Below are 13,077 nucleotides of genomic sequence, written 5' to 3' on the forward strand. Positions count from 1 at the left end.
TGTCAACCTATAGTTGTAGCTCCCCTATCTGGTTTCTAATACTCCTACAGTTCCAATGAAGTAACGTCGTAGTCTCTTTCTGCTTTTCTTTGGTCTTCTTTATTTTCTATTTTTTGAGCGGTAGAGTTGTGCACGGAGCCAACTTCTCGCGGCCTGACCCGTAGATTAACTCGTGATGACTTCATCTTGGCGACCGTGAGATGCTTAAATTTCGCATCCAACATCATGACTTTAAAGGAGCGTTGTCTGCGTTTGGCCTCCACGTTATCCATTCTTACCGTTTGACTGTTTACTTGCTCAGACAATTGAGAAGCTTGGTTGGAGATTTGCGTAAGCATGCTCATGACCGTCTCCATTGTCGGAGGAACGGCGGCCTCGTCCTTCTCTTCCTCCATGGCAACAACTGCCGTTTTTATCTTTGGAGCTTGCGTCTCTGACTGCGTCAATGTCGGTGGCGTGATCAGCGCCGGTGGCGTGATCAGCGCCGGCGGCGTGATCGGCTTTGGCGCCGCCGGAGCAGCGCAGGTGGTGTCTCTCTTGGCTACTTTCCTTTTAGCTACACTGTCGTCATTACCATTGTTTGTTGCTAAACTGAGCGCCTCGATATGCTCCATCATTGCCTCTATCTGATTAGGCTCTTGATTTGATTTTTCTGCCTCTCTATCATCTGCTTGAGTTACAAACAGTGTCTACACTTTTTGTCTTTGGAAGGTGAGTGGGAGCGAAGGGGAGGGAAATCGCTATTGTTGAGAGCGACGGAAGACCCCGCTGCCCGGCCCACCTGTTTCTCGGCGCCGTTTCTCCGCCGGGTCTTCGACTTAGACCTCGAACGAGATTCGCGCCTGCGAGCCCCAGGCGCCGATGGTGACCCGGCAGCGCTCCTACTTCTCCCTCGCCTTGTCTGGGAGCGGCTACGACGCCCATCTGACGCCTGCCAGGTTGTCTGCTGCCACGCTGGCCCCCTCGACCGCTGCTGCTGCTGCTGCACCTCTTTTTCTCGTTGTTGACGAAATCGAACCACCCTAGGTTCGATTTCGAAAGATTTCAATATTTTCGAACCAAACTGATGTTCGAATTCGAAAGGTTTCGATATTTTCGACAGTACGAAAATTCGAATTCGAAAAATTCCCAACTTTTGAAAATTCGTGAAGTTTCGAAATCGAAAAGTTCGAAGCTTTCACGGTTTCTAAAAGTTTGGGTTTGATTGTTTCGAATATTTTTTTACTTGAGGTTTGAGAAATTTGAAGATTTCGAACTTTCCTGACTTGAAATTTGAGAGATTCGAATGTTTCGAATTTCTTCGGATCTGAAATTCGAAAAATCAAACGTTTCGATTTCTCATAGACATGATGTTCGATAAATTCGAATATTTCGAATTTCTCTCTACATAAAGGTCGAAAAGTTTGAAAGTTTCGATTCTCTTTTAGCGCTAAATTCGAAAAAGAAACTTAGGTTTCGGATGTCTTTAAAGTTCCTGTGCGCAAAGTTCGAAGTCCAGTTTTCATGTTCCGCCAGTTATAGTTTCAAATAACGTTTTCACGCCTCACTGGTTTTCACGAAATCAGTTTTAGAAATGCTCGGGTGTGATATTCAGATTGCGCGAAGTTGATCAGGCAATTAAATGAGACGAAGAGTGTCCCGGATGTGCTGGATTATTTGCCAGTGCAGAGTGATCTGTGCAAATCAGTAATTGTGGCCGCCAGCCCGTGGGGGGGGGGGGGGGGGGGGGGGGAAGGGGGGGGGGGGGTCTTTAACGTGCATCACGCAGTATTGATCACACGAACGCACTTTTTAACGATAATCATCCAGTTCGAAACGGCCAAGAGCAGGCCGGTGGTTGAGGGTCACTGAGGGTCGGAAAAACCTTGAAGCGATCTGGCAAACTGCCTCCCCACCCCCTTGCACGCTGGTAGTAATCCGCTCGAACGCCGCCCGAGTGACGCTGGCATAGAGTAAGTTTAGTTTGTACATGATGCAAAATCCTGAGACTGGGAATGAAATTTGAAAGAAAAAGTGTAATAAGACAGAAAAAAAGGGACAGGACAACGTCTCAAACTCAGCTCAGGACAACGTCTCAAACTCAACTCAGCTGAATACTCAGCTCAGGAATAACGTCTCAAACTCAACCCAACTGAGTTTAAGACTTTGTCCTGTCCCCTTTTTTCTTTCTCCTTACACTATTTCTTTCGAATTTCATTCCCAGTCTCGGGATTTTGCATCATGATCCACAGACACCAGCTCGCCTGCACCTTGACAATTTTTTAGTTTGTAATAGTTTTGGAGGTTTATTTTCGGAGACGGAAGAAACGCCGAGCAAAAAGCAGAGAAGCCGACACAACTTGAGGTCGAGGAGCGTTCTACCATTCCAGCAGCGTCGGAATAGGAAAAACGGGAGGGAAGGGGGGGGGGGGGGGGTCCAGTCTCTCCCCCACCCAGATATTTCGGGCTGTTAAAGAAAACAATACGGGGAAGAAGGGGATGGTCGAGCTTATTTTAATCTAAAATTATTTGTGTTTACGAAAAAACTCTACTAAAGAGAAAACGCATCGAGAATGCTGAACAAGTTAACAGGAAAAACAGGAACATCACAGTACTACCGTACCTACACAAAATATCCCATAACCTGAAGAAAGTGGGACATCGAGCTGGTGTTCACGTGGTCTTTTCGGCTCCAGACAAGCTATCTATGATGTGCAAAAAAGTGAACTCTCATGTAATAGAGAGACAGGTGTGCACCAAGAAACACCAAAACCAGATTGTTACATGCGTTCCGGGTGTTGTATATTCTATCCCCATGTCCTGTGGCCGGAGATACATAGGGCAGACAGGACGCTGTCTTAATGAGCGTTTAAGAGAGCATCGTTATAATGTGTCACAGGTTGTGTCGGGGCACCTTGGGGTGCATTGCCGCGATTGCGGATATACTCCATTTTTTGAACGATGCACGGTCATCAAAAAACAAAAAAGATAAACTGACACGTGAGATTATAGAAGCACGCACCATTGGACAATCGGGTCTGAGTGTGTTAGTGCCGCGTCACTTGCCTTGACGGAAAAGGAGTGTATTTTTCTACTCAGATCGGAGAACAACGGCGCCTGCAGATGACTCTAGGAACACGTGTAGTCCTCCTCCTGTGTTGTTTCTTTTCTTGGCTTTTGGGCAGGGGCAAATTGTGTATTTATACAGGTTGTCAGTGCCAATAAAGCCCAGTTTTAAGTCAGCGCTGTGTGTGTCTACTGCCTTCTACTCTGTCCTTGTCCGTGCGCTGTTTGTTTTCCGCTAATATGAAGTTATTTATGCATATGTATAACTACTGTCGCTCTTTACTGCATAAAGAGCGACACGTCTGTCGGCATCGCTATCATTCTGCGAATGATAGCGATGCCGACAGACGTGTGCGGCAAGTGCTCCGTTCGTTTTTACGCCAAACAGCAGTTTCTGCCTTGTTCTGGATCGTGCAATCAGCGATACTACTGCAAATGTATCGGCGTAGGTCAAGAAGAATACGACATATTGATGCAAAGCGGCACAAGCGCTTATAAATGCTCGGATTGCACCAGGCGTCACCGAGGTTCATCGGATGCTACGCTCGACAACGAGACTGAGAAGCAAGACGAGGCGGACTTGTTTCAACCGCCTTCTCGTTCGGAGTGTGCCGTTGCTGGTTGGACGCCGGAGGCAACGACCGACCTCGTTCGACTTCTGAGTAAGCTGTCGTCAAAAGTGGACATCTTGACCGCCGAGGTAAAGAGCCTTAGGGCAGAAAATACCTTCATGCGCTCCGAAATTGGCCTGTTAAGCAAGAGCGTGCTCGAACGCCTGCCTCTTGCTCTGAAACCTCAAACATCGTTTACGGCAACCGTGGGCGATGCTGAACGCATCCGGCGAGCGGCATCTTCTGTCGGAAGGCCTACGCCAGCATCGGGAGCGGTGCCCAAGACCGCATGGAACGAGGGTGCAGCCGCCACGTCAGCCATCCCCTTGGCAGACGACGTTGTGGGTGACCTCTCAGCACAGGATGCCGGTGACAGGCGCAATGCTGGTCAGGCAGTTGCAGCGTTGGACGACGACGGCTTCACACTCGTGAAGCGAAAACGGCGGGCTCCGGCGTCATCCGGAACTGCAAAGTCTGATAAGGTACTTGCCGTGGCTCGCCAGCCTTACACAAAGGCTCTCTTCATATCAAGATTGGACCCAAAAACGTCAGTTGCAGACATCGAAAACCTTATAGCCCCTTTCTTGGACAGCAAAAGTGCTAGTGTCACGAAGTTGCAGACGAAATTCGATTCATATTCTTCGTTTCATCTCGCAGGGGACTTTTCAGTTTTTGAATACTTGAACAAAGCAGAAGTGTGGCCAGAGGGTTCAATCTTCCACCAGTTTTTCGGCAAACTAGACCGCTCGAGAGTACTTGGGTCTGAATCTTCATCTTCACCAGCTGCAAATGCTTAAAACACTTGAAATGTATTATCAAAACACTCGGGGCCTCCGTTCTAAGGCCGTTGAGTTTATGTCTAATATTTTGTTAAGCCCATCTGAGATCATATGTTTAACTGAGACCCGGCTTTGTCCCGGCATTTCTATAAATAGCTATTTTCCTCCAACTTTTACGGTGTTTCGCCAAGACAGAGATTATGCTAACACGGGTATGAAACTCGGGGGTGGTGTACTGATTGCTGTAAATTCTTTAGTTCAGTGCCACAGAAGGAAAGATCTCGAATCCTATGCTGAGTGTGTTTGGGTTGAACTACCTGCCAGCGATGGTTTTAACTATTTAATCGGAAATTACTATTTCCCTCCTCTATTCAGTGATCTTGAATTTATCGAACATTTTGAATCACTGCAGAAAAAGGTCGACTTTTCTAAGTTTCGTGTCCAGATTCTAGGCGATTTCAACTTGCATGGAATTGACTGGGGTGCTGGCATTAATTTTTGCACAACTGGCGTGACTTCTAGAAAAGCCGCCTGGCTTCTTTCGTTTATAAACTTTTTTTCTTTTAGAGCGCAGCTCTTAGGCGCCCGTTCCCGGCTTGAGCGGCGTCGCCGTCGCCGTCGCCGTCGCCGTCGCCGTCGGCGTCGGCGTAACCGCGCAGTGCATTATGGGTAAATTTCCCCGCTTAATCTAGCGGAAAAATTTCCCCGCTAAATCTAGCGGAAAAACTTCCCCGCTAAATCTAGCGGAAAAATTTCCCCGCTAGATCTAGCGGAAATATTTGCCGCTAAATCTAGCGGAAAAATTTCCCCGCTAAATCTAGCGGAAAAAATTTCCCCGCTAAACCTAGTGGAAAAATTTCCCCGCTAAATCTAGCGGGGAAATATTGGTCCCGTGACCTGGGGGGTCACGTGACCTCTCCCCGAGGTCACGTGACCCCCTTCCGAGGTCATGTGACCTCGGGGGGGCACGTGACTCCCCCTCCACGTGGACCCCCTCCCCTGAGGTCACGTGACCCCAACAAGGTCACGTGCCCTCGGGGGGGGGGTCATGTGTGACCCTTTACCCTATGTCACGTGACCCCCGAGAAACCGTGGCCCTCAGTACACTTCCCTCCTCCTCCTCAAGAGCTGCGCTCCAATTCGGCGTTACAGGGAGTGGTAAACGGCTTTCACTTTTTAATCAGTACAATGAAATTCAAAATTCTTGTGGAAATGTTCTAGATATGTGCTTATCTAACGCACCGCTCGAGCCGGCGGTATCAGCTGTAAACCCACTTGTACCCGTTGATATTTATCATCCACCGTTCAAAACAAAATTCTGCTTATCATGTAGGCCAAGTGTAAAACGTACTTCTGCTGGGTATTCTTATTCTCAAGGAAATTATCTCGGTTTATATAAGTTTCTAGAGAACTATGACTGGTCAGTTGTCTTAAACGATGTTATAGTTGACTCCGCTACAGAAAAGTTGACCACGATAGTTAAGAAAGCTGTGGATGCTTTCGTTCCTAAACGGTTGACGCGCAACTCCGGTTATCCCAGTTGGTACTCAAAAGATTTAAAAAATGCATTACGAAAGAAACTGCACTATCATCGCTTATACAAGAAAACAGGGCTAAGTTTATGGTATCAAAAGTTCAGTATTCATCGTTGTCTCGTTAACAAACTTTATGAACAAGATAATCGTTTGCACTTACATGGCGTCGAGCAAAGCCATAGAAAAAATCCGAAAGAATTCTGGTGCTTTGCTAAGCAACACTTGCATGTAGTTAAAGAAAGTATTTGTCTTCGAGATAATAATGGGTACCACTGTTTGCCGGCTGATATCGCGAATATTTTTGCTGACTTCTTTCGTTCGTGTTATTCCCCTCCTATGAGTAGTTATTTTAGTGTCACTAATGCTGGTTGTAATGCATTTCTGTCTTCGTTTACTGTTCGCACAGAAGAGACCGTAGAAGCCGTGAGGGAACTGAAACCCAAATTATCGAGCGGTGTTGATGACATACCTATGTTTATTATAAAAGGCTGCTGCTCTTTACTTTCCCCTGTTTTGATGCACATTTTTAATTTGTCTCTTGCACAAGGACACTTTCCCGAGCTTTGGAAAGTGTCTGTAGTTGTTCCTATTTTTAAAAACGGTGATTCGACATTGGTTAATAATTACCATCCTGTGTCATTGTTATGTAGTTTTGCAAAAGTTTTTGAAAAAGTAATATATAAACGTGTTTATTTTTACCTTAGCCCAATGATATCTGCATCTCAACACGGTTGTTTGAAGGGTGGGTCAGTTGAGTCAAATTTATGCTCGTTTTTAAGTTACTCTGCACCTGTGGTGTCAAGTAGGGGACAGGTAGATGCAATTTATTTTGAGATGTCGAAAGCGTTCGATTGTGTATGTCATAATTTACTGCTACAGAAGCTTGCCTTGCATGGTTCCAGCCCCCATCTTTGCGCGTGGTTTTCCACGTATCTCATTGGTCGTCGAAACTCTGTTCGCATTTCTGATAGCTACTCTCACGAGTTTATTTCAAGTTCTGGTGTACCCCAGGGATCCATCCTGGGACCACTTTTATTCCTTTTGTTCAGAAATGATCTTGCTTCGCGTATTACAGATGCAAAAGTTCTTTTGTTTGCCGATGATGTCAAGCTTTTTATAAGTGTGAGGTCACTGTCTGATTGCTCTCGTCTTCAGGCTGACATAGAACGTGTTTCTGAATGGTGTGCCAAAAACCGCTTGTCAGTTAACCCCATGAAAACTAAATCAATTGTGTTATCCAGAAAGCGTGACATACTTTATTTTTTATATAATTTGGGAGGGGCCCCGATTCCTCGGGTTCCTTTTATCATGGATCTTGGTGTATTCATCGATAGTTCACTATCCTTTAATAATCACGTGTCTATAACCGTTAATGCAGCACTGAGAGTGTTGGGAATGATATCATGGTTGTGTCGTCAGTTTTCTACGCCACGTTGTTTACTGCTCTTGTTTAAGGCATTAGTGAGGTCAAGACTAGAATTTGGCTCAATCATTTGGAATTCATTAACGTTAACTCAGGATCTTTCAATAGAAAATATACAAAAACGAATGATTAGAATTGTGTATGACCGTTATATTGGAAGGAAAAATTTTTACCATTATGAAACGTTATTTGTTCGATTTGCGTTGCACAAGCTTGCTGTGCGGAGGCAATACAGAGATTTTATATTTCTTCACAAAGTTGTACACGGAGAAGTGAATTCAATTGATCTGTTGCGTTTCATAGACTTTCATGTTCCGTCAAGGCTCAGTAGGAATGTGCTAACATTTTACCCATCTTGTATGTCATCTATGTCTCCTTTATCGAGAATCCAATTAGCATTTAATAAGACCCATCTTGACATTTTTCTTTGTTCAAACCAGTTTATGTTTTATATGCGAAAGTGGATGTACTTGAATTACCTATTGTAAGGCGGGTTCTGTATAGTCTTTCAGTTTCTGCTATCTGTTTATATTTTTATTGTGACAAGTATTTTAATGTTTGATATAGTGCTGTATTTTAATTTTCTTTGTGTGCACCACATCATAGACCGTAAAGTTGTTTGTGGGCACGTAAAATAAAGATGTATTATTATTATTATTATTAAAGATCGCGTAGATGGTCATTGTTAGAAACTCGTTGTCAGAAGTTACTACTCGTCACATGCTTAGTGGTTCAGAAGTTCAAAGCTATGTCTTTTTGACCTAAATAATTATGCCATTGGTAAGAAATAATAAATAAATAAACATAACAATAAATGCAAAAAAAAAAGCTGGAGAAACGAAAAACTATCAAGAATCCGCCGGAAGTGTGGTATTCTTGCATATTCAGAGGCCCAGAACTACGAAACAAATTTCTCCTACCAAAATGTGTACAGGCTAAAAAAAAACACGTTCCAATCAAGTAAAATGAAAAACAAATGTTTTTTTTTATGACGTGCCGAATTTGAACAATTTTAGAAATCTTTTTCCCTGGGTTAATTTATTCCTCAACGTGAAAAGAACAATATATACATTAATTTGTATTCTGCAGATAGTAATGATATGTACTCTCTGTAGTGTTAATTTAAATGCGATACCTCAAGCAGTTTCGACCAAAAAAATTACCAAGTTTTGGGCAAAATTGTTCGAAGATACATATTTCGATATTTCTTCGAAACTCGTCTTGAACAACAATAATCATATTTTAATACGACAGTTACCTAGGCTATACATTAATCATTTAAAAAAAATTAACATCTCTGTCATAAATATCTTCGGCTATAGCGCACTTCAAATATGGCACAAGCGACAATTGTCAAAAACCCGTCGTCCTTCCTAGCTCCTTCAGGAATCCACTTTTTTAAAACCAAGCATGCCAGATGATCAAAATAACCGGCATTGTCTTTCGCAAAGAAAGCGGCACCACATGTAAAAAATGCGAGAAAAAAAATTACGATTGTACCTTACTGCTTAAATCCAAATAAAACCGCTCGCCCGTCTTTCGAAGTTCGATGAACTTCGAACTTTTACCCTAAAAAATCGAGGGTCGTCGACCTTTTGACTTTTCAGCAATCGGAAGTTCGACAATTTTCGAATTCTTTAGATTAATATGTTCAAAAGTTCGAATATTATCGAATTTCTTAGCGTAAGAAGTTTGAAAGTTCGAAAAGCTTCGAACTTTTGATGCAAGAAAATCGAAAGTTCGAATATCATCGAGCATTTTAGCCTATCGAGTTCGAAATTTTGACAATCATCGAATTTTGCAGCGTAATAAGTTCGAAATTTCGAAAAGCGTCGAACTTCTTAGTTTAACAAGTACGAAAATTCGACTTCCGTCGAATTTCTCGATGAATTTCTCGATATGGAAAGCTCGAAAATCGAAATCTTTCGAACCTTTCGAAACGCTTGAATCGATCATCGAAACTTCGATTTGAAAAAAGTCCGCGGCATCCCTACTACGTATGGCGTCTTGAACCTTGCTTTACATTTTTTGTCCGCGGTGAGGCGGTTGTCCCCGCAGAGGCTGCACTTGGGGTTACTGCAGACGTGACTTTCTTTAGGATTCTTCATGCCGGAACCACGGCATATCCTGTCTTCGGGGTTAGGGCAAACGTCCATCCGATGATCGAGGCGACCACACCGGTATCACATGTCGATCTGCTTGCGATACAGCGAAGACTTGGTCAGCAGGTTGCCGTATCTGATGTAGTTTGAGACCTTGTTGACGTCGAATGGGATGACCACCGTCGTCGTCTTGCCGATACGGTTGGCTTGCATAGCAGTGGGATTATAGTCTTGAACGATGTAGTCGTTGATTTCTGGAATAATGTCCGTCATCGGAACACCCCTGATGACACCCTTAACTGTGCCATGGGGAGCGGTCTCGTAGGCGCCGACTTCGTGTGCCATGCCGTTGATAGTGAGGCTTCTGACTGCCCAGTAGCGGTCTGCGTCCTCTCGTTTATGCGTACTAACAACGACTATGTTTTGCTGTTTGCTCAGGCAGATGACGTCTTGCGTTACCTTCTCGCCACTCCCGTTCGCAGCTGCTACGATGGCTCGGCTAATCTCGAATCTAGAAACTTCTCCAATGTTCAGGCCTCCCCTACGACGCATGACGATCTTGATATCGTGCTTCGGCAACACAGCTTGCTTTTGAAACTTTTCCGCTGCAGGCGACGATGCCCGGCAGCCGCCGGTCCCGCGTTGGCCGACGTTAGTTGCCCCTGGGTCTTCTTCTCCCCGGGGACGCGCCAGCCAAACTTCTTGGAAACTTCCTCCGGCATCATTTCTTCACCCTCCACCTCAACACGCATAGCGGTTGCCATTTTCTTGAAAACCCGCGATGCATCGAGCTCGCCGCTTATTCCTTGAGCCCCCTCGGCAGAGCTGCGGTCGTCTACTTCCTCGTCAAAGTCTATCAGCTGGAACCGGTTCTGCTTGGGGATGTTGGCCACGAACCGTGTCCCCTTCGGGAAGGGCGTGGCCAGCTGCCCCATGCCGATGTCGGAGAGGGGGTCTTCCCCATTTGTTTCCGTTGTGGCTCCGTCAGCGGTGGTCTGCGAGCCGGCCTCTTCGGGAGGGCTCTTGGGCCGCGGAGGGAGGGGGTCACCGCCGCCATTTTCCTCGGCCGCGGTGTCGATGCCGGAAGTGGCGCTTGTCGCCCAGGGGATGGGAGGGGCCGTGCGTGCGTTGGTGCTGCTCACCCGTGCCTCTCCCACCTCCCCCCGACGCTGCTGTTCCCCGCTGGGGTCTGCCGGGTTCCCGGTGCCTAGCCAGCCTAGGGAGCCTTCATGTGAAGCGCACATGAAGGCACCCTACCGGTGCCGAGACCCCTCTTGTGCTCCCTCCCCGTCCTGTCCGCAAGCATCCTCAGGTCCATGGCGGCCATGCGCGCCATTAGGTCCATCGATAGCCTCGTTTACATGAAAGCGACTTCAACGCATTGACTCCACTCGTTCTTCGAACGAAGCCGACGCGGCAACGTTTACTTGAATGCGCACCAAGCCCTACACGAAGGTGGCGCCACGCCGTGTCAAAGCTCGAAGTTATGCCCATCCGGAACCAGCCGCACCATGTTTTCCGGTGCATCGCACGTGGAGGCCTTCCGATGCCCTCAGTGAACGTTAAGATCGTGTTCGCTATCTTCGGTGCTGCGGAAGAAGTTACGAGACGGAAGAAATATCAAAACCCAAGCGTGGGGGACTCCAGGCCGGGCCGCCGGGTCACTCTGAACCAGAGGCGACGTATGTATACGCTTTGGCGAAGCCTCCGCGCTTCGCCGCGCCAGACCTCGCCGATAGCGACCGGACCAACCGGACCCCGAGCCCGAAAGGCTCCTGCGCAGCCAAAAACGGCACCGAGGTAGGAGCTGCTCGTTCTGCGCTACCATGCAGTGCTCTACAGTGCTCGGAGCTCTCGGTGTCGTTCGTGCTTGCGCTGAAGCCTCTGGGACACCTTCGGACGCGCAAGTCGTACTTCGCAAGGCTTGGACGGGGGCCGGCCTCACCGAGCAGCTCCGCTATATTCCGCTTACTTGTGATGGCAATAAAATCTCGCGTTTGTTCTCGGGAAAAAAATTGCAAGCGACCATACGGGACCGCTTTGCGCGCCGCCGACGAAGTTGGCCTCCATGTTCTCAGCTATTTACTCGCTCCCGCAGCGAACGCCTTCCCATACTCCTCCCCGTTCCAAAATGCGGTGCGACCTCCGTTTACATGGGCTGAATGAATGCGCACTCGCCATCTCGATCCACCTCTGCCTTGCGGCTTGAATGCGACGCGCTTTCTTTGCGCATTATGCCGTTTACACGACCGCATTGAATGCGACAACTGGATTCGATGCGACTAAGTCACATTCAAATAAATGCGGCTGATGGGGAAGTCGGGCTGGTGGCGCGGCAGGTGCGAAGTTGTTGCTGCCGCTGCCGCGCGTCCCTCCTCCGCTGCCTGGTGTTGCCCGCCACCGACGAGGCAATGTACGACGGGAGCCCCTCTCCGGAGGCGCGTACCTTGGTCTCGGACATTTTCCTGCTCCCTGCTCGATGCTTCTGTTGAATTTTCTATGCCGCAGACTCAGAAACTAGAGAAGCCGGGAGTTGAAACTTCAAATGCATTTATCTCAGTCCCACTGTTTAGCAGGAAATATGGTAGGATGAAATTATCATTTCACGTTCTGATAGCATAAAAACTAAATGCCGGAATGTCTTGAACTGAAATTTCATAAAAAAACAAAAACAAATTAAAATATTCAGTCTAAAAAAACACAAGACACTCGCTCTTTTATGATAAAACTTTTGTGAATTTTTTTAAATTTCTGGGTGTTTCTTTGTTTTCTTGTTCTGTTCTAGAATTGCCTTTTCTAAAATCTGTAGCTTAAAGGCCCGTTCACACTCTTCCGACCGAGTACGACCGAGAGAGACCAGACCGGTTTTTAAGCCTCTTGCGATCTCTTAGGACCAGCTCCGCTGCATCGCATCCGGTCCTAAGAAGTCGCAAAAGGCTTAAAAACCGGTCTCGTCTCTCTCTGTCTTACTCGGTCGCAAGAGTGTGAACGGCGCTTAACTTGCACTAACTTATACAATTTTTTTTAACCTTTCCGAATGCAGTCACGTCTTTTCTATAACTTGAGAAGCGTAGAATGCTGTATAATTGGTAAGGCTGAAAGTTCTGAACATATAATTCCCAATAGGGCCTAATTCGTCCTAAAAATTTGAATAAATTTGAATGAAGGGTTGAAAGGTTAACCCTGTCAGGCTATAACCCACCCCCCCCCTCTTTTTCAAAGCATGGTTTGAGTATATACATACCTTTGAAGTTTGCCCTTATGACGTTTTCAAGCGGGTAGTCAGTTTGATTCAGAGCTCTCACTTGTAGTGTGAAATTCTCGCTGAAATGAAAATAATTTACGAGCGAGTTAATTGTAGAACCTGTGCGCCGAGAAACTAAGTGAGAGAGGGAGATGAGAGCGTGCGGGGACGACAGAACGCCTATCTCTGATTGGAAGGATTAGTGGGTAGACCTAAAGCAAGCTGCCTTTGTCTAACGTTGTGGACTGCCGAAGCTGCCTTTTTCGGACGCTCTTTCAAGGGTACTTTTTAACGAACACCTGCATCTTTCATACAGGGAACTTTTCTGGAATGCTGGA

The 13,077-nt window shown here is 46.4% G+C and overlaps 1 protein-coding gene across 1 annotated transcript in view; it reads right to left on the reverse strand.

The window, feature by feature from the left end:
• LOC115316476 overlaps positions 1-13,077 on the reverse strand; it is a 51,864-nt gene that overhangs the window by 20,056 nt on the left and 18,731 nt on the right. Inside the window, exon 3 of the mRNA XM_042293900.1 lies at positions 12,740-12,819. Within this exon, the coding sequence (XP_042149834.1) occupies positions 12,740-12,819 (80 nt within the window). The remainder of the gene's footprint in view (positions 1-12,739; positions 12,820-13,077) is intronic.

Source organism: Ixodes scapularis, unplaced genomic scaffold, assembly GCF_016920785.2.
Source record: "Ixodes scapularis isolate PalLabHiFi unplaced genomic scaffold, ASM1692078v2 PGA_scaffold5__190_contigs__length_132052651, whole genome shotgun sequence".
NCBI classification, from domain to species: Eukaryota; Metazoa; Arthropoda; class Arachnida; order Ixodida; family Ixodidae; genus Ixodes; species Ixodes scapularis.